The sequence below is a fragment of the Pseudophryne corroboree genome, chromosome 6, assembly GCF_028390025.1.
Source record: "Pseudophryne corroboree isolate aPseCor3 chromosome 6, aPseCor3.hap2, whole genome shotgun sequence".
Taxonomy (NCBI): Eukaryota; Metazoa; Chordata; class Amphibia; order Anura; family Myobatrachidae; genus Pseudophryne; species Pseudophryne corroboree.
The window spans coordinates 424,577,112-424,598,837 of NC_086449.1; the positions used below are offsets into that span (position 1 = coordinate 424,577,112).

Consider the following 21,726-nt stretch of genomic DNA (forward strand, 5'->3'; position numbering starts at 1 on the left):
CATAGGGAACAGTCGGGGTGTATCAGGGACACATAGGGGGCAGTCGGGGTGTATCAGGGACACATAGGGGGCAGTCGGGGTGCATCAGGGACACATAGGGAGCAGTCGGGGTGCATCAGGCACACATAGGGGGCAGTCGGGGTGCATCAGGGACACATAGGGGGCAGTCGGGGTGCATCAGGGACACATAGGGGGCAGTCGGGGTGCATCAGGCACACATAGGGGGCAGTCGGGGTGCATCAGGCACACATAGGGGGCAGTCGGGGTGCATCAGGGACACATAGGGGGCAGTCGGGGTGCATCAGGGACACATAGGGGGCAGTCGGGGTGCATCAGGCACACATAGTGGGCAGTCGGGTGCATCAGGGACACATAGGGGGCAGTTGGGGTGCATCAGGGACACATAGGGGGCAGTCGGAATGCATCAGGGACACATAGGGGGCAGTCGGGGTGCATCAGGCACACATAGGAGGCAGTCGGGGTGCATCAGGGACACATAGGGGGCAGTCGGAATGCATCAGGGACACATAGGGGGCAGTCGGGGTGCATCAGGGACACATAGGGGGCAGTCGGAGTGTATCAGGCACACATAGGGGGCAGTCGGAGTGCATCAGGCACACATAGGGGGCAGTCGGGGTGCATCAGGGACACATAGGGGGCAGTCGAGGCGCATCAGGGACACACAATGGGCAGTTGGGGCGTATCAGACGCATACAGGGGGCAGTCGGGCGTATCAGGGACACACAGGGGGCAGTCGGGGCGTATCAGGGACACATAGGGAGCAGTCGGGGTGTATCAGGGACACATAGGGAGCAGTCGGGGTGTATCAGGCACACATAGGGGGCAGTCGGGGTGCATCAGGCACACATAGGGGGCAGTCGGGGTGGTTCAGGGACACATAGGGGGCAGTCGGGGTGCATCAGGGACACACAGGGGGCAGTCGGGGCGTATCAGGGACACACGGGAGCAGTCGGGGCGTATCAGGGACACACGGGAGCAGTCGGGGCGTATCAGGGACACACAGGGAGCAGTCGGGGTGTATCAGGGACACATAGGGAGCAGTCGCGGTGTATCAGGGCAATAGGGAGCCGTCAGATGTGCAGCATAATGTAGGGCATGGGACTGTACTAGAGAAGCTGCTCTGGGTGTACTGTACATCAGGCAAGTAAAGACAGTGACAATGACTTACCTGAAGTAGTAGCAGCAGCAGTGCCAGTCTCGGTGCCCCCGGCCCTCCTGTGTCCATTGATGGGGCTCCTGGAATGTTCACTCCCCGTGGCTGATCCTGTGAAGGGCGGAATCACTGACTTCCGCATCAACCGGATGATAGGTGTCTGAGCTGGAGGAGCTTTTGTAGAGAGGCGGCCACTTGTCCCTGGGAAGGGGTCAGCAAGCCTCCTGCAAGTACATGGTAAACTTAGCTGGCCCCAGCGATGTGCTCTGGCGCCGGCTTATAGGAAGTCAATGGCACCCTGAGCTGTCATCATCATGGTAAAGTTCTGCCTCTGGCTCCTGCTGGCGGGTCCCAGGCTGCATGATAAGTAATATACTAAACGCCACCGTCTCCCGGTCTCCTCCTCGGGCTCCAGCAGCTCCGTCAATGTGTCCTGCTTACACGGTTTGTGGTCCCAGGTGGGGGCGGGGGAGTGAGCGAGCGACGCTGGAGGTGCTGGTGGGAACAACCCCGGACATGTGGCTCTAACGGCAGATCTGACACCGGGTGAGCAGGGAATGGGTACCCCTCACGGCGAGCGCACTGCACAGTCAACAGTCACTTCCTTCATTTTTTTGTTACACTCAGCGCCGCCCTTCAAGTGCTGGTGCCCACAGGCAGCTGCCTAAAGCTGGCTAATGGTAGCACCGTCCCTGTGTGCGTAGATAAAAATAAAAAGTAAATCCCACAAAACATCACTACCCTCCCCCCCCCCCCCACACACACACATTATTATATTATATTTTATATATATATATATATATATATATATATATAACACCCATCCCCCCACAGATCCTTACCTTTGATTGTGGTAGCAGGTTGCAGTCTCTGTATATTCCCTCCCTGGTTCATCCCACGGAGCTGGCTGGGGAGAAATCATATCTTCCCAAATAGATCGGGAAAGGGGCGTGGCCTCCGGCGTGAGGGGGCGGAGCCTCAGGAGGGGAGGAAGAATGTATGTATGCTGCAGTAGAGATTGGTGGCTGGTGCAGGGGGAGGGAGTGGCCATGCAAAGAGGGTAGGGGGGAGCAGTCATCGGGTACTGCTGCTGCTGCTGCAGACATGTCAGACTGTGACATGTCTGCATTCTCGGCCAGGCAGCAGCTGAAAGGGGTGGGGGCGTGCTTCCATATGAGCTGAAAGCACGCCCCATTCTAAAGCGGCACTTCTGTAAGGTGCCGCTTCTGCTGTTTTTTTTAACGGGCTTTCACTGCCCAGCGCATGGCCCCGCCCCCCTCTTCCTGCTCTCTCACAGTGACAGCCGGAGGCACTGATAATGGTGCCTCCGAAACACCTTTAACACAGGATTTTTTCAAGGAAAAAATTCTTAAAATAATATCAGCGCTAAAGCAGATACTTATGACAGAATATGTGTCATAAGTATCTCTTTGGATTATTGTATTCATTAATGACAGGGGAGGCATTGCCTCCCCTGCCTCCCCTGACTGCACGTCCCTGATGTGTACCTGGCACTTGTGGGGGACTATCTGGCACAGGGGGCATATGTGGCACTGGGAGCACAGCCCTAGCAGCAAGCATTACCCCCTGGTTACAAGCACAACACCCAGCTTATGAAATCCCTGGCAACAAGCATTACCCCCTAGCAATGAGCATGACACCCAGTGCATGAAACCCCTGGCAATGAATATTACCCCCTGGCAACAAGCTTGAAACCCAGCACATGATACCTCTGGCAACAAGCATAACACCTACCGCATGAAACCCCTGGCAACGAGCATGACACCCTGAGCATGAAAACCCCTGGCACCGTGCATGGAACCAAGAGCATGAAACTCCTGGCAACGAGCAGGTAATTTAAAAGTAATCAGAAGCCTTATTGTAGGACTTAATGTGTAATGGGCATTGCGGTGTGTGGCATAATGTATCACGTCATTGTGGAGTGTGCCATAATGTGTCACAGGCATTACGGTGTGTGGCATACTATATCACGGGCATTGCAGTGTGTGGCATAATGTATAACGGGCATTGCGGTGTGTGGCATAGGGTGTAACGGGCATTGCGGTATGTGTCACAGGCATTACGATGTGTGGTATACTATATCACAGGCAGTGTGGTATGTGGTATAATGTCTCAGGGGCATTGCAGTGTGTGGCATAATGTATAACTGGCATTGCGGTGTGTGGCATAGGGTATAACGGGCATTGCGGTATGTGTCACAGGCATTACGGTGTATGGTATACTATATCATGGGCATTGTGGTATGTGGTATAATGTCTCAGGGTCATTGCAGTGTGTGGCATAATGTATCACAGACATTGCAGTGTGTGGCATAATGTATCACGGACATTGCGGTGTGTGTCATAATGTGTCACAGGCATTGAATGTGCTACAATGTATCAGGGGCATTGCAGTGTGTAGCATAATGTAAACGGGCATTGCGATTCCTGTCATAATGTGTCACAGGCATTACGGTGTGTGGCATACTGTGTCACAGGCATTGCGGTGTGTGGCATAATGTGTCGGGGGCATTATGGTGTGTGGCATAATGTATACTGGGCATTATTATAAGGAGGAAAAATGACAAATAATGTAAGGGGCATGAATCAGGATTCTTTTTTTTCCTGTGGTGGCCAACGTCTGGGTGTGCAGGTTGCAAAACTGGGGTATAAGGTAGTCTTTTCCTGTGATGCCACGCCCCTTTATGAAAAGCCACGTCCATTTCAACAAGGCTATGTCAGAGAATTTATTTGGCTTGGGGGAGAAAAATTTCTAGTTACGCCACTGGACCCTCTATTATATGGCAGTCACTAGGATGCTTTCTGCACTGTATTAAAAACACTAGGACACTCTTTGCTTTGTATAGGCATTATTAAAATGTTCTCTAAAATGTATGGTAGTCACAAGAATGCTTTCTGTATTATATGGTAGTCACTAGGATGCTCTTTGCTATGCATAGATGGATAGTAGAATAATGGTGTGCTAATGATGCCTACTTTTCTGTTGGTCCCACACCAGGTTATTCGGTCCAGCCTATTTGAGGCCACATAAAAAAAATACATCAAAAATCACTTTAGATTTCAATCTTTCCCTGTAAAGGATTAGAAATCAGTGCTAGTCAGACATACTCCTTCAAATATTGTGCACAAGATATCCTACTCATGTATATGCTGACATAGTTATTTATATATTATTTAGAGCACCACACTTTATTTTGATTTCACGTAAAATGATAAAGAAATTACCAACTGATCTTCATCCTGCCCAAAAAGGTATTCTAGATAGCTTCCTGCCATTGCCTTTACTCTTGGTTTTCGTCTTTCATCTATGTAGACATCCCTGTTGGGAAAAGAGAGATAAAAGGAGTATGATATTCAGAGGACAGTAAAGAGAATATATAAGTACTCTATTTATTAAAGCCTTTCATTATCTGATGTACATTTTAAACATGGTGTTACAATGCAAGTTTTAAAGTAGGCTAAAACTTTAATAAATTGTATCTATAAATTTATAGAATTTACATGTTTTTGTTCTACGTCAGTTTTCCTACAAATATGTGCCAAGCCCGAGGGTTGGGTCTGGCTTGGGTAGGCATAGGGAGCTGAAGTTACGTGGAGGAAGCTGGGAGGCTAAATCCAGCTCCTGTTCATAGAGCTTTAGAGAAAACTGTGAAAACTGCTAGCTAGTGGACTTAAGGAGTTACATTGGTAGCTCTAAGGCGTGAGCAGGAAATAGCAATAAACTTTATTGCACAGGAACTGGAACAGACTGGCACCAGATAGATGACTTGAACTGGAACTGAATTTGAACTGTACTGGAACCGGATTGATTATTTATTTATTACCAGTTATTTACATAGCGCACACGTATTCCGCAGCACTTTGCAGAGAATTTTGGCCATTCACATCAGTCCCTGCCCCAGTGGAGCTTACAATCTATATTCCCTATCACATGTACACACAGATACATTCACACTAGGGTTAATTTTTGTTGGAAGCCAATTAACCTACCAATATATTTTTGGATTGTGGGAGGAAACCGGAGAACCTGGAGGAAACCCACGCAAGTACGGGGAGAATATACAAACTCCGCACATTTAGGGCCATGGTGGGAATCGAACCCATGACCTCAGTGCTGTGAGGCAGTAATACAAAAACAAAAACAGCGCTTCCAAAGAATCGTGTAAAATGTATTCAATTACACATATAAATAAAATAAAACTAAAATCACAATACCGGCCAGTATTGAATCTTTAAATAACTATCTCATATGAACAGGTAGTAAATTTACATAACCACGTACATAAATTTTAAAACATCAATATAGCAACTTCTCAATGGACAATTCAATCCAAATCCATAGGTATATTAGTCCTGATGTTAGTAAGACTCCTAGGATTAATAAAGTTCCTACAAGCAGCAGAAATCAGTGCACTGATATTGAGGCAGATGTTAATCAAGCTGTATTAGTATGTCATTTAGCAATTTCAATGCGTTTATTTTGCAGAGAGACAATAGTGCTATACAGCATAGCAAGAGCGGCTTTTATCACCTGATTAACCAGTCTTTTAAATGGGTGGTTAATGACTTCTCCCGGCTCCTGGTGCTGAGGAAGCCGCCGATGCGTTGTAGGCGGAGAAACGCGTAAGACGTCACCTTGGTCCGGTACCGGCTATTTCTACACAGCACGCGGAATTCACCACAAACAGTCCCCGAATTGGACCCTCCAGATATGGCACCGTTTAAAGGTTAAAAAGCACCAGGAGCCGGGAGAAGTCATTAACCACCCATTTAAAAGACTGGTTAATCAGGTGATAAAAGCCGATCTTGCTATGCTGTATAGCACTATTGTCTCTGCAAAATAAACGCATTGAAATTGCTAAATGACATACTAATACAGCTTGATTAACATCTGCTTCAATATCAGTGCACTGATTTCTGCTGCTTGTAGGAACTTTATTAATCCTAGGAGTCTTACTAACATCAGGACTAATATACCTATGGATTTGGATTAAATTGTCCATTGAGAAGTTGCTATATTGATGTTTTAAAATATATGTACGTGGTTATGTAAATTTACTACCTGTTCATATGAGATAGTTATTTAAAGATTCAATACTGGCCGGTATTGTGATTTTAGTTTTATTTTATTTATATGTGTAATTGAATAAATTTTACACGATTCTATGGAAGCGCTGTTTTTGTTTTTGGATTGTGTCGTAAAAATAAGATTTTAAACCTACCGGTAAATCTTTTTCTCGTAGTCCGTAGAGGATGCTGGGACTCCGTAAGGACCATGGGGATAGACGGGCTCCGCAGGAGACATGGGCACTTTAAGAAAGACTTTAGGCTCTGGGTGTGCACTGGCTCCTCCCTCTATGCCCCTCCTCCAGACCTCAGTTAGAGAAACTGTGCCCAGAGGAGACGGACAGTACAAGGAAAGGATTTTAGGTAATCCAAGGGCAAGATTCATACCAGCCACACCAATCACACCGTATAACTTGTGATATACTATCTAGTTAACAGTATGAAAAACCAACATAGCCTCGGTCCACCACCGATGAAACTATAACATAACCCTTATGTACGCAATAACTATATACAAGCCTTGCAGAAGTAGTCCGCACTTGGGACGGGCGCCCAGCATCCTCTACGGACTACGAGAAAAAGATTTACCGGTAGGTTTAAAATCTTATTTTCTCTAATGTCCTAGAGGATGCTGGGACTCCGTAAAGACCATGGGGATTATACCAAAGCTCCCAAACGGGCGGGAGAGTGCGGATGACTCTGCAGCACCGACTGAGCAAACAGGAGGTCCTCCTCAGCCAGGGTATCAAACTAATAGAACTTTGCAAAGGTGTTTGACCCCGACCAAGTAGCAGCTCGGCACAGCTGTAGTGCCGAGACCCCTCGGGCAGCCGCCCAAGAAGAGCCCACTTTCCTAGTGGAATGGGCCTTAACCGATTTTGGTAATGGCAATCCTGCCGTAGAATGCGCCTGCTGAATCGTGTTACAGATCCAGCGAGCAATAGTCTGCTTTGAAGCAGCTCCGTCAACCTTGTTGGCTGCATACAGGACAAACAGTGCCTCTGTTTTTCTGATCCTAGCCGTTCTGGCCACGTAAATCCTCAAAGCCCTGACCACATCAAGGGACTCGGAATCCTCCAAGTCATGACAATGCTAAATTCCTTTGTCGTATAAACAACCCTTTATGAAGCTAAGAACACTGTACGCTGTTTACTTAAGAAGTACCGTAATGGTACGCTATCTGCGTAGCGATCGCTCAGCCGTAGGCGAGACGCTCAAGCGTCACGTTCGCTCACGGCCCAGTGATCACAGGACACGTTATTGGTTATGTCTAGGGGAATGATTCGCTGTAGCGTAGCATACGCTCGAGACCACGAGGAGGTCACCAGCGATGCAGACGCTTACAACACTATACCTTTATGTTAAAACCTTATACCAATGAAATACACTGAATACCTTAATGTGAGTACAGGGTGTAAGTGCAACCTTGTGTAACCTGACTATCTACAAAGCTGCATGAGCGTCACCGACGCTCAAATGAACACTTATCACTATAGAAAATACACAGATGCTGGTTTAGGTTCCAAGGCCTATTAACTGTATTATATCTAATATACTTGTAAAAGGGGATAACAGTACAAATGATACACTACAATATAACAAAGACTTCCTAACCAGATAACTACACAAGAAATACAATACAATACAATTACTATTTATGGGAAAATGGAAGGGGAAGAGAAGAAGAGAGAGATAGAGAGAAATGGCTCATGATAACATTAAATAAGAGACAACATAGTTGCAGATAAAACTACACATGTGAGAGACAATCGCTGCGCAGTTAGTCAATGCTGAATACAGCATGGGATGGAAGCTAGACTCCATTTTGAGAAACCTCCACTTGATTCCAAAGACCACACCACATGGCTGAAAGGGGGAGGGGAAGACATCCAGCAGCAGCCATTTTAGATTTGCAGGTCCAAACACATGGCACTCTATACTAAACCACAATCACATAGCAGAAAACACAAGACTCCATTTTCTTCCAAAATGTCCAAGCCTCAAAACAATGCATATGTTCTGATTTTACAATTCCAAACCATCTAAAACACCTTTCACAATGTAATCCAACTTCCTAGAACCATCTCATAATTTCACATCCCAAACAACTTCAGTATCTCAATAACCAGAGCATATTCATCACAAGACCAGATCACAATGTAATTAACACAAACGTAACTGCATGGTGGTATTTATGATTAACAGTATATTTATTATAACTAACCAGCACAATCTATTTTAAATCTCCATTGGCAAACAAATACCACAAATATTATGCTACAGATTGTATACTGTTCCAATTTATCACAGACTTCACAGAGTATCCACAAACACCCAACAATCACACAACCAAGTTACAATATCCTATTTAAACCAGAAAGCAATCTATCTGTTTCCTTATCTAGCCATGTGAGGTTCAATACTTAGCCTTTAGTTTGGAAGATGTCCTGGGGATTCAGCCGCCATGCTGCTTGGTGCCAGGTAGCTGTGTGTGTGTCTGTGAGTGTAGCTACATTACATCTGTTCTCTGAGGCCACACCTGACCACTACCTTCCTGTTTGACCAGTACCTGGGGGAGGGGTCTTTCTTTCTCCTTTGTATTGAGTCACCATTCTCTTTGTATATGCTAATCAGGTTCAGCCCTGAAAACTTAGTAAAAGGTTGTCTTGAGCACCCATTATTCTAACAATATGATCTTAGCTTTTATACATATAATCATATCTATCCGCTGCAATGTCCCACAACAACACAACAGGCCTCAAACTAACCCACACCTGATTCTGCTTGCTTCAATACCAAACATGATGTGTTTATCTGGTTCGGTTCGAATGATACACATCCATGACATTAATTCATTAGCCAATTCTAAATCTCCTTGGTGTCTGGTGCTGTTCATTATTATAACCATGTACTGTATGAAACAAGTGCCGAATCCATCTCTGTGCCATGTCCGAGCAAATGCGTGTGTTTCCATATATTGCTGTGCTCGCTGCGCATATTTGCAAGTATAGCGACTTATATGTGTGCAGTTTATATGGTCTCTCTATGTAATATTTTTTGACTTTGACAGTCCACCCTTTGGCAGTCACCAATAACTGCCACTTCCTAAAACATTTCAAAAAGAGAAAAATATATGTCAGGGGTTAATACATTTCAATGGTTGGGTAAGGGAGGAGAGAGGAGAAGGTGTGAAGAGGGTATGACCTAGTGAGATAGCAGAAGCATGTGTGTATGAATCCATGTTTGGGGGGTCATGTATCATCGTGCCGTACGTGTTGTACATCAAGCTTCGAGGTATTGCGAAGTATACATTTGAATTCCTTCTTATCCCGTACTAAGGGTCTGTGGATGGGCTGTCAAACTCTACCGAGCTCATTTCGGCTGTGGTTGTAACAAAATGGGGATGCACATTTTAATTGGTGATACATGAATGGGGGAGGTATGTGGTTGCTGATATCTGTGCCTGTATTCCCTATCGTCTATGTGTGTTATTACCTGAGGGTTGTAGAGATGAAGATAAAGAACACTTATGAAAAATGCAATGATATTCTATGTCAGGGAAATGTACATCTGTCGTCGAAGTTGTTTTCGGTATCTGTTGAGAGTCGTCTTCTTTGCGCTGTATTGCTCCTTAGGCATGAGCAAATAGCTTTGTCTGAGCCATCAGATTTACAAAAATGTTGGGCTAGCGTGAGTTTAAAGATACTAGGGAAACTGGGGATCCATGGCAAAGTTCATCAAGTGTCCATATTTAAAGTTGTCAAATCTTCTTCTTTGGTGCTTGTCTGTTGTCTGTATACATCTCGTCTCGTCAGCTTCCTCGTCCAAGGGGGTCTTTGTATCTGGGAGAAAAGCAGAAAAACAGGTGAAAGAAACGGACCGTATAATCGCATTTTCATCACATTCTGGTTTCTATCATTGGGTCATAAATCAAATCCAGGTTAATTACAGTTTCCTCACTCCTCAAGCTCATCACTTTTGTACTTTGTTTGCACCTCATTAAAGCCTGCCCGCATCTAAATATCGATCCAATCGATATAACGACACCTAAGATACATAGTAGAAACTTTCCAACATCCATTATGACTCCTTGAGCCCACTCTCCTAAACCGGAGAACCAATTTCGCGGGTTCAACCATGACACCCAACCAGTCAGCTCATTACCTACAGCAGCAAGGGTGAGATTGTGTTTTCGACGAAATTCCCACTTTAATTGCAGAATATCATCCATCTTTTGGTCTATGACCTCTACCGGATCCTCGGTGCTATTGGTGATATACGTGCAACACTTTATGCCGTACTGTGTTGCCAATGTAACACAATATCCGCCTGTTACTGCTGTAAGATAATTAAGAACCATCCTATGCTGAACTAGTTCTGTTTTATAAGCTTGAAGTTCTCTTCCAGTGTATCTAAACGTGTCATCATACATTTCAGTGATATTATCTAACAAATTGGCGAGTGCGGAAATGTATCTATAATTCATCACTCCTCGAGCGGTACGAGTGAAATCTAACGCTACCAGAACCTGAATCCCGGTGGATTCATGGATAAGATCAGAGGCCGGATGCTCTAACCTTTCTGACAGTTGTCTTTTAACTCGGTGCTCGTAATGAGTGTGAGTATAAGGAGCTTGGGCACCACGGTGTATGTCCTTCATTTTGTCATGTGTAACAGTCATCACTTCAGGCAATACTTTTCCAATATAACACAATCCTTCAGAGTTTGGGGCAAGCCATTTGTACGCCTTTCTCCCGCATATGAAATATGCATCATCGGGGAGAACATAAGGGACGGAGAAGGACATGACCATGTTACAAACCTTCCAGGTGAAATCTCCTGACCCTAATTCTTCCAACTGCTTAATGCACGTATCGGTTTGTACGATATGTGCACAGTATCCTGGTGATACCTCTCCAACTCTAGTAATCCTATTCCCTAAGGTATATCGATACCGGAAAGATTTTCCTCTACTGGCTATGTGGCGTACGAGCTCTGTATCTGTAGGCATTCTATCTGCTCTGTGTGAAAAGGTCATGGTAAGGTTGCTCCATGACACTTCCCAATTTCCCGGTTTTCTGGGATTGGAGATGTTAAAACATATGAGGGACCTATCCACATGGTATTGGTGGAGCTTCAAACTAGGAGGGCTGGAGATATTAAACCTCCTGTCCACCGGTCTCCCACCACTTAGCTCAAGTACCTCCCCTAATGTTAAAGGAAATGGTACTAGCCCTGATTTACTATGACCCTGAGGTACTTGAGAGCATACCCAACAATCAGTTTTATTTAACACACTACCCACTAAGGAGTGATAGTCACTCAATGGATGCCGGTCCATATGGATATTAAGACTGGATTGGCATTTCTTTATGCATCCATCTTCAACCATTGTCACAGAGCCTACAGATACAGTTTTTCTTTTTGAACTAACAATCCTTCAAAGAAAATGTTTACAGATAACATGGTTGTTAGATCGTGCCCGGTACTCGCCTTTGCTTGGTGATTGGGTTGCTATTGGAAATTTACACCTCCGTCTCAGTCATCAGGACCTTTCTGGATCCTTTCTCGACCTCACTGGTACTCTCACCGAAACAGACTGCTCTGGTCAACATCATGGTTAACGGGAAAATCCATATCACAGTCTCTTGGGGCAAGTCCATCTTACAGGAGGAGAAAAGAAGAAATTTGTAAAGGGGGTATAAGAAAACAGTTTGAGGGGGAGAGAACTTGTTACGATAATAAGTTCTCTCGTCTTGTTGTTCTTCTTGTTCTGCTGTCCTCTCAAAAGGTGCTGTCTCTCAGTCTTCCAAACGAACATTCTGGTGATGCAATATTCCTTCCTAACCGGCGATCTTTCTGTAAGGAGAAAAAATCTGGCATTACCATTGGTCCAACTGAGGGATGACATACCATCTTTAAACCATGGAAACATGAGTGGGAAGAGAGAGACAACAAAAAAACAAAAGAGATAGAGAACAATTCATGTGCATATATACATTACATAACTCGACAATAACCACCAATGAGAAAAGAGAAACAAAACATTTTTAAACATTGTCAACATTAAGAAAACATTGTTAGCATTAGAAAAACATTGTCAGACTTATTAGGCTGTCATATCTATGTGTCTAATGGTCTCCTTGAGCAGTCCCTCCCCACCAGCACCTGCATTACTCCACTGTCTGTATCTGGCCAGAAATACATTGTGGCGGAGGTCATGCTGGGGTTTGGTAGACTTCTGCAAGGACCAAGCGAATATGCAATGTTTGAATTCTTACCAATAATCGTCAGAGATGGGGATAGAGAGAGAAAGAAAAAACATTTTTCACAAATACATTTACAACGTTTAACCTGGTCATTCCTGTGTCTTCAGTGAATGACCTCCCAATTTATTAACCGTTACCTCAGGCTTGCCTCCATTCCTAATAATCACCTTTCCTGCCTATGTGATCCTTGATTATAATGGTGTGTCATAACTTTTGAAGTTCCTCCATGTGCCAATGGCCTGGGGTTTTGGTTGATTTGATGCCTCCTCAAACGCTTGGATGCTCATCACCATCAACCGCTTTCCCTGTACCTACCTGATTCCTTGGATACCATGATTATGTCGTTGTCTAGGGAGTTGATATACCTTCTGTGAATCTTTGATCATACAGTTAGATCTTTCCTAGGATCTGGGTAATCAGACATGATTGATCTCAATTCTGTTCGGGACCAGGGATGGCGCATTGCACTGTCCTTGACGGGAATGGTTCCCTGATAGTCAGTCTTCCCATTGGGGACTGTGATCACCCTGACAGGACTAAACTCAATTACATCACCTTGTTTTGGTCTTATAATATGGGGTACATTTGTTTGTGCGTGATATAAAACATTGTACGTACCTGTGGACACGACCTCACCTGACCCTCCGTTAGGGGGTTTGATTATTGCCTTTACCAATTTGGTCGCGTCCACCTGGATGTCTTGTAGGATGGCTTCTTTAAGAGGTGCCGACATCGTTCTGGGCTCACTTTCTTGTTGGTAATCCTGAGGGAAGTTTAACATGGGGTGCGACTTGCACAGGTTAACATTTGTAATTTTTACACTTTCATTTTCATAAACATTATTACATTTAACACTTTCATTCTTAATACAGTTACTAAGTGCATTTTTATCGTACAACATTGTGCCATTTCTCTGCAACCATAATCCTCTTCAATGCCATGTCTCTCCTCTCAAGATGAAAGTTAGATATGTAAGTTACATTTCTTTGCATTTCACTTTCCTGTTGCCATAACTGCAAACAATCATCATGTTTAACTCGTTGTTTCCAGGATTTTATGAGACTGATCCTTTGCCTTAAATTATGCAACACCTCTAAGTCAAAACTACCTATCCCGGGAAATGGTGCCTTATCCCCCGCAGTCATTCGTGTCCATTCATCACAAAAGGTCTCAGTGTGGGGACCATATTTCCCCCACATTACTAACCGAGCAGACCCTCGGGGTCTGCAAGCCTCTGGAGTCTGAATCCTGACCTCCGACCGTCTCTGTGTTGTGCACTTGGCTGCCATTGTGGACCTTTTTAACACAGAAAAACTTCCTAAAATGCACCAAACACAGAACTTCGTTGGAAATCCTTAAAGCTCTTCCACTGAACTTCTTCTGCTCCGGGTATCTCCGGTCCGCCTTCTAGCAGACACGTGTAGCCGTTGCAGGCCCTATCTCTAGAGATTTTCCTGAGAAAATTCCCTTCCTTTTTCTTTACACAAATCACGCTTGCATGTGCTCCCTACAACACGTATGAGGGCAAGATTTACGCATGGATATACGACCTCATATCACGTTGCGTAATTGGTCACACATACAACCGTGCGGTCCAATCGTACCACTTATAGACACTTGTTGCCCATAAATGGTAGGATCATTGGAGTCTCCCTACTGTGCTCCAAAACAGCCAGAGCGTAATACAACGAAAACTTTATCACACTCTGTTGCACGTTTTCACTCAGATCGTGCTCATCACGTTCCACATAGATCACAAAGTTCACAAAGTCCACAAAGCGGAATTCAATACCGTTTTATCACATAGATCACAAAGTCCACAAAGCGGGATTCAATACACTCATACCGTTTTCAACCCACTATCATTCTTATAGTTTTCTGATCAGAAAAATCATTTCCCGTAGTCTGATAGCTCTCCCCAGAGGCGTTACAGTAAAGTAAGGTATTTAAACTAAATTTTGGAAACTGAACAAATGTGTGCTATTGTCTTGTGGCTTCTGTATCGCCTTACTATAAGCGATATTTCACTATATAAACGCTTACCAAACACCACACAGTATCTTCTATGCTGTGTGCTTGTTTTTTCTCAGCACGTTATCAATGCAAATGGCAAACAGGAAGGTGAGATGTGAAACTTACACAGATGAAAATGCAATTCTAAATTTAATCTAATAACATACATTGATGTAAGCACACGCATATAGATATTACATATAAGTACCAATCACTATTACTTATGATTGACTATGATATAGATTAAATAAATGCATTAAAAAAAAACTCATTAAATGATGATTTCTTTTTGACAGTGGATGGCTGATTGTTTCCTGAGTCAACTGAAAACCAGCCGCTCAGAAAAAAAAAAAAAATTGACCTTCCCAAAATGGCCGCTGCTCCTCCCCCTTCCACCTCCATGAGGGTCACACAAAATGGTGGACAGACCATGCGGCCTCTTGTCACAAAGAAAGTCATCATTCAAAACCCCTAAAGTTATTCTAGGCCTGAGTGTGTAGTTGGCACCAAATTGAAATAAAAACCAGATTTTCAAAGACAATAGCGTACTGTTCTTACCTCCGGTTACCGGGTTCCTTCAGCACTCTTTATCTAAGCGAAGCAGACGCTTATCCCGTCAGCACTGTGAGACAACCTCCCACCCTTTGCTGGAGGGATAATGTCTGCTGATCTACCTAGTGCAGATATGAGAAGTATAGGACGAGCCCGCAATTGAGAATGCTAAATTCCTTTGTCGTATAAACAACCCTTTATGAAGCTAAGAACACTGTACGCTGTTTACTTAAGAAGTACCGTAATGGTACGCTATCTGCGTAGCGATCGCTCAGCCGTAGGCGAGACGCTCAAGCGTCACGTTCGCTCACGGCCCAGTGATCACAGGACACGTTATTGGTTATGTCTAGGGGAATGATTCGCTGTAGCGTAGCATACGCTCGAGACCACGAGGAGGTCACCAGCGATGCAGACGCTTACAACACTATACCTTTATGTTAAAACCTTATACCAATGAAATACACTGAATACCTTAATGTGAGTACAGGGTGTAAGTGCAACCTTGTGTAACCTGACTATCTACAAAGCTGCATGAGCGTCACCGACGCTCAAATGAACACTTATCACTATAGAAAATACACAGATGCTGGTTTAGGTTCCAAGGCCTATTAACTGTATTATATCTAATATACTTGTAAAAGGGGATAACAGTACAAATGATACACTACAATATAACAAAGACTTCCTAACCAGATAACTACACAAGAAATACAATACAATACAATTACTATTTATGGGAAAATGGAAGGGGAAGAGAAGAAGAGAGAGATAGAGAGAAATGGCTCATGATAACATTAAATAAGAGACAACATAGTTGCAGATAAAACTACACATGTGAGAGACAATCGCTGCGCAGTTAGTCAATGCTGAATACAGCATGGGATGGAAGCTAGACTCCATTTTGAGAAACCTCCACTTGATTCCAAAGACCACACCACATGGCTGAAAGGGGGAGGGGAAGACATCCAGCAGCAGCCATTTTAGATTTGCAGGTCCAAACACATGGCACTCTATACTAAACCACAATCACATAGCAGAAAACACAAGACTCCATTTTCTTCCAAAATGTCCAAGCCTCAAAACAATGCATATGTTCTGATTTTACAATTCCAAACCATCTAAAACACCTTTCACAATGTAATCCAACTTCCTAGAACCATCTCATAATTTCACATCCCAAACAACTTCAGTATCTCAATAACCAGAGCATATTCATCACAAGACCAGATCACAATGTAATTAACACAAACGTAACTGCATGGTGGTATTTATGATTAACAGGATATATATTATAACTAACCAGCACAATCTATTTTAAATCTCCATTGGCAAACAAATACCACAAATATTATGCTACAGATTGTATACTGTTCCAATTTATCACAGACTTCACAGAGTATCCACAAACACCCAACAATCACACAACCAAGTTACAATATCCTATTTAAACCAGAAAGCAATCTATCTGTTTCCTTATCTAGCCATGTGAGGTTCAATACTTAGCCTTTAGTTTGGAAGATGTCCTGGGGATTCAGCCGCCATGCTGCTTGGTGCCAGGTAGCTGTGTGTGTGTCTGTGAGTGTAGCTACATTACATCTGTTCTCTGAGGCCACACCTGACCACTACCTTCCTGTTTGACCAGTACCTGGGGGAGGGGTCTTTCTTTCTCCTTTGTATTGAGTCACCATTCTCTTTGTATATGCTAATCAGGTTCAGCCCTGAAAACTTAGTAAAAGGTTGTCTTGAGCACCCATTATTCTAACAATATGATCTTAGCTTTTATACATATAATCATATCTATCCGCTGCAATGTCCCACAACAACACAACAGGCCTCAAACTAACCCACACCTGATTCTGCTTGCTTCAATACCAAACATGATGTGTTTATCTGGTTCGGTTCGAATGATACACATCCATGACATTAATTCATTAGCCAATTCTAAATCTCCTTGGTGTCTGGTGCTGTTCATTATTATAACCATGTACTGTATGAAACAAGTGCCGAATCCATCTCTGTGCCATGTCCGAGCAAATGCGTGTGTTTCCATATATTGCTGTGCTCGCTGCGCATATTTGCAAGTATAGCGACTTATATGTGTGCAGTTTATATGGTCTCTCTATGTAATATTTTTTGACTTTGACAGTCACGTGTAGCCACAGGCATGACAATAGGCTGGTTCATATGAAAGGATGAGACCACTTTAAGTAGGAATTGAGGACGAGTCCGCAATTCCGCCCTATCCATATGAAAAACCAGATAGGGGCTTTTATGTGATGAAGCCGCTAATTCCGAAACTCGCCTAGCCGAAGCTAAGGCTAACAACATGACCACCTTCCAAGTGAGATATTTTAACTCCACCGTTTTGAGTGGTTCAAACCAATGTGACTTAAGGAAACTTAACACCACGTTAAGGTCCCAAGGCGCCACCGGAGGTACAAAAGGAGGCTGAATATGCAGCACTCCCTTCACAAACGTCTGTACTTCAGGAAGAGAGGCCAATTCCTTCTGAAAGAAAATGGATAGGGCTGAAATCTGAACCTTAATGGAGCCTAATTTTAGGCCCAAATTCACTCCAGTTTGTAGGAAGTGAAGGAGACGGCCCAGCTGGAATTCTTCCATAGGAGCATTCCTGGCCTCACACCAAGAAACATATTTTCGCCATATTCGGTGATAATGTTTTGATGTCACGTCCTTCCTAGCCTTTATTAGTGTAGGAATGACCTCATCCGGAATAACTTTTTTCGCTAGGATCCGGCGTTCAACCGCCATGCCATCAAACGCAGCCGCGGTAAGTCCTGGAACAGACAGGGCCCTTGTTGCAGCAGGTCCGGTCTTAGAGGAAGAGGCCATGGATCTTCTGTGAGCAACTCCTGCAGCTCTGGATACCAGGTCCTTCGTGGCCAATCTGGAACAATGAGGATTGTTCTCACTCCTCTTTGTCTTATTATTCTCAACACCTTGGGTATGAGAGGAAGAGGAGGAAATACATAGACCGACCGGTACACCCACGGTGTCACCAGGGCGTCCACAGCTACCGCCTGAGGATCTCTTGACCTGGCGCAATACCTTTTTAGCTTTTTGTTGAGACGGGACGCCATCATGTCTATTTGGGGCAGTCCCCACCGACTTGCGATCTGCTCGAAGACTTCCTGATGAAGCCCCCACTCTCCCGGATGCAGATCGTGTCTGCTGAGGAAGTCTGTTTCCCAATTGTCCACTCCCGGAATGAACACTGCTGACAGTGCGCTGACATGATTCTCCGCCCAGCGAAGAATCCTGGTGGCTTCCGCCATTGCCACCCTGCTCCTTGTGCCGCCTTGGCGGTTTACATGAGCCACTGCGGTGACATTGTCTGACTGAATCAGAACTGGTTTGTCGCGAAGTAATGCCTCTGCTTGAAGTAGGGCGTTGTATATGGCCCTCAACTCCAGGACGTTGATGTGGAGACAAGTCTCTAGACTTGACCAAAGACCTTGGAAATTTCTTCCCTGTGTGACTGCTCCCCAACCTCGGAGACTTGCGTCCGTGGTCACCAGGATCCAGTCCTGAATGCTGAACCTGCGGCCCTCTAGGAGGTGAGCACTCTGCAGCCACCACAGGAGAGACACCCTGGCTCTGGGGGACACGGTGATCCGCCGATGCATATGTAGATGTGACCCGGACCACTTGTCCAGCAGGTCCCATTGGAAGGTTCTCGCATGGAACCTGCCGAAGGGAATGGCTTCGTATGATGCCCCCATTTTCCCCAGGACTCGAGTGCAATGATGCACTGACACCTGTTTTGGCTTCAATAGGTTCCTGACCAGAGTCATGAGCTCATGAGCTTTTTCCGTTGGAAGAAAAACCCTTTTCTGGTCTGTGTCCAGAATCAAGCCCAAGAAGGTCAGACGCGTCGTAGGAACCAGCTGCGACTTCGGGATATTGAGAATCCAGCCGTGTTGCTGTAACACCTTCAATGAAAGTGACACGCTGTCCAGTAACTTCTCCCGAGATCTCGCTTTTATGAGGAGATCGTCCAAGTATGGGATAATTGTGACACCTCGCTTGCACAGGAGCACCATAATTTCCGCCATTACCTTGGTCAAAATCCTCGGGGTCGTGGAAAGCCCAAACGGCAATGTCTGAAATTGGTAATGACAATCCTGTACAACACATCTCAGGAACGCCTGATGAGGTGGAAATATTGGAACATGAAGGTACGCATCCTTAATGTCTAGAGAAACCATAAACCCCCCCCCCCCTTCCAGGCTGGCGATGACCGCTCTGAGTGATTCCATCTTGAACTTGAACTTTTTCAAGTATAGGTTCAGGGATTTTAAATTCAAAATGGGTCTGACCGAACCGTTCGGTTTCGGGACCACAAACAGAGTTGAGTGATATCCCCTCCCTTGTTGCAGTAGGGGAACCTTGATCACCACCTGTTGAAGATACAATTTTTGAATTGCATTTAACACTAACTCCCTCTCTGAGGGAGAAGCTGGCAGAGCCGATTTGAAAAACCGGCGAGGGGGGATCTCTTCGAATTCCAGCTTGTATCCCTGAGCAACAATTTCTATTGCCCAGGGATCCACCTGTGAGAGAACCCAGATGTGGCTGAAAAGTCGAAGATGTGCCCCCACTGTAGCGGACTTCCCCAGGGGAGCCCCAGCGTCATGCGGTGGATTTTGCAGAGGCCGGGGAGGACTTCTTCTGTTCCTGGGAACTAGCTGTGTGCAGCTTTTTCCCTCTGCCCTTACCTCTGGCAAGAAAATGAGGTGCTTTCTTAGGCTGTGAGGGAACATAGGGCAAGAAATTCGAGATCCGAGAGGCCTTCTCCAAATAACTCCTCACCTTTGTAAGGTAAAAACTCCATATGCCTCTTCGAGTCGGCATCACCCGTCCACTGTCGGGTCCATAAGACTCGCCTAGCGGAAACAGACATAGCGTTTATTCTGGAACTTAGTAAAGAAACATCTCTTTGAGCATCCCTCATATATAATACAGCATCTTTTATATGCCCTAGGGTCATTAAAATGGTATCCTTATCTAGGGTCTCAATCTCCGCTGATAAGGAATCAGTCCATGCAGCCACAGCACTACAAACCCAGGCCGACGTCTTTGCCGGTCTAAGTATTGTACCAGAATGTGTGTAAATGGACTTCATGGTAACCTCCTGCTTGCGATCAGCAGCATCCTTGAGGGTAGCCGTATCTTGTGATGGCAGCGCTATCTTTTTTGATAAGCGTGTCAATGCCTTGTCCACCTTAGGAGAGGATTCCCATCATATCCTATCCTTTTGCGGGAAAGGATACGCCATAAGAATCCTTTTGGGAACCTGCAGTCTCTTGTCTGGGGTTTCCCAAGCCTTTTCGCATAATTCATTCAGCTCATGCGAGGATGGAAAGGTGACCGCAGGCTTTTTCTCTTTATACATGTGTACCCTCGTGTCAGGTACAGGGGGTTCCTCGGTGATATGCAAAACCTCTTTTATTGCAATAATCATATATCGAATACCCTTAGCCACTTTTGGCTGTAATTTTGCATCATCGTAGTCGACACTGGAGTCTGAATCCATGTCGGTATCTGTGTCAACTATTTGGGATAGTGTGCGCTTCTGAGACCCCGAAGGACTCGGCGACATTGGGACAGGCATGGTTTGACTTCCTGACTGTTCCCTAGCCTCAGCTTTGTCTAATCTTTTGTGCAATAAATTCACATTGGCACTTAAGACATTCCACATATCCATCCAGTCAGGTGTCGGCGTTGCCGACAGAGACCTTGCATTCATACACTCCCCCTCCTCCTTAGGTGAGCCTTCAACCTCATACATGTCGACACACGCGTACCGACACCCCCCCCCCCCCACACACACACACACACACAGGGGAGCTCTTTTCTGAAGATAGGTTCCCCACCAGGCCCTTTGGAGAGACAGAGAGAAAGTATGCCAGCACACACCCCAGCGCTATATGACCCAGGAAAAAACACAGAATGTTTACCCAGTAGCGCTGTTATAACTTTCTACATGCCAATTATGTGCCCCTCCCCCCCCCCCCCCCCCTCTTGAAAAACCCACTGTCACCGTCGGTAAGCAGGGGAGAGTCCGGGGAGCTTCTTCTCAGCGCTGTGCTGTGGAGAAAATGGCGCTGGTGAGTGCTGAGGAAGAAGCCCCGCCACCTCGGCGGCGGGCTTCTGTCCCGCTCAAAATCATCCAAAACATGGCGGGGGCTCTTTATACACATGTACAGTGCCCAGCTGTACATGTGTATATATATGCTTTTGCCATAGGAGAGGTTTATATAGCTGCCCAGGGCGCCCCCCCTGCGTCCTGCACCCTTACAGTGACCGGAGTGTGTGAGGTGAACTGGAGCAATCACCGCTGTGCGTTACCTCTATGAAGATCAGACGTCTTCTGCCGCCTCTGAAGTCTTCTTTCTTCTCATACTCACCCGGCATCTATCTTCTGGCTCTGTGAGGAGGACGGCGGCGCGGCTCTGGGACGGACGGCGAGGATGAAACCTGCATACCAATCCCTCTGGAGCTAATGGTGTCCAGTAGCCTAAGAAACAGGACCTTGAAACTCAGAGAAGTAGGGCTGTTTCTCTCTCCTCAGTCCCTCGATGCAGGGAGTCTGTTGCCAGCAGGCTCC

The 21,726-nt window shown here is 45.3% G+C and overlaps 1 protein-coding gene across 3 annotated transcripts in view; it reads right to left on the reverse strand.

Annotated features, from left to right (window-relative positions):
- FBXL13 (F-box and leucine rich repeat protein 13) overlaps positions 1-21,726 on the reverse strand; it is a 656,615-nt gene that overhangs the window by 564,924 nt on the left and 69,965 nt on the right. For all 3 annotated transcript variants that reach the window (XM_063926996.1, XM_063926997.1, XM_063926998.1), the window contains exon 3: positions 4,420-4,513. In XM_063926996.1, coding sequence (XP_063783066.1) covers positions 4,420-4,513 — 94 coding nt within the window. The remainder of the gene's footprint in view (positions 1-4,419; positions 4,514-21,726) is intronic.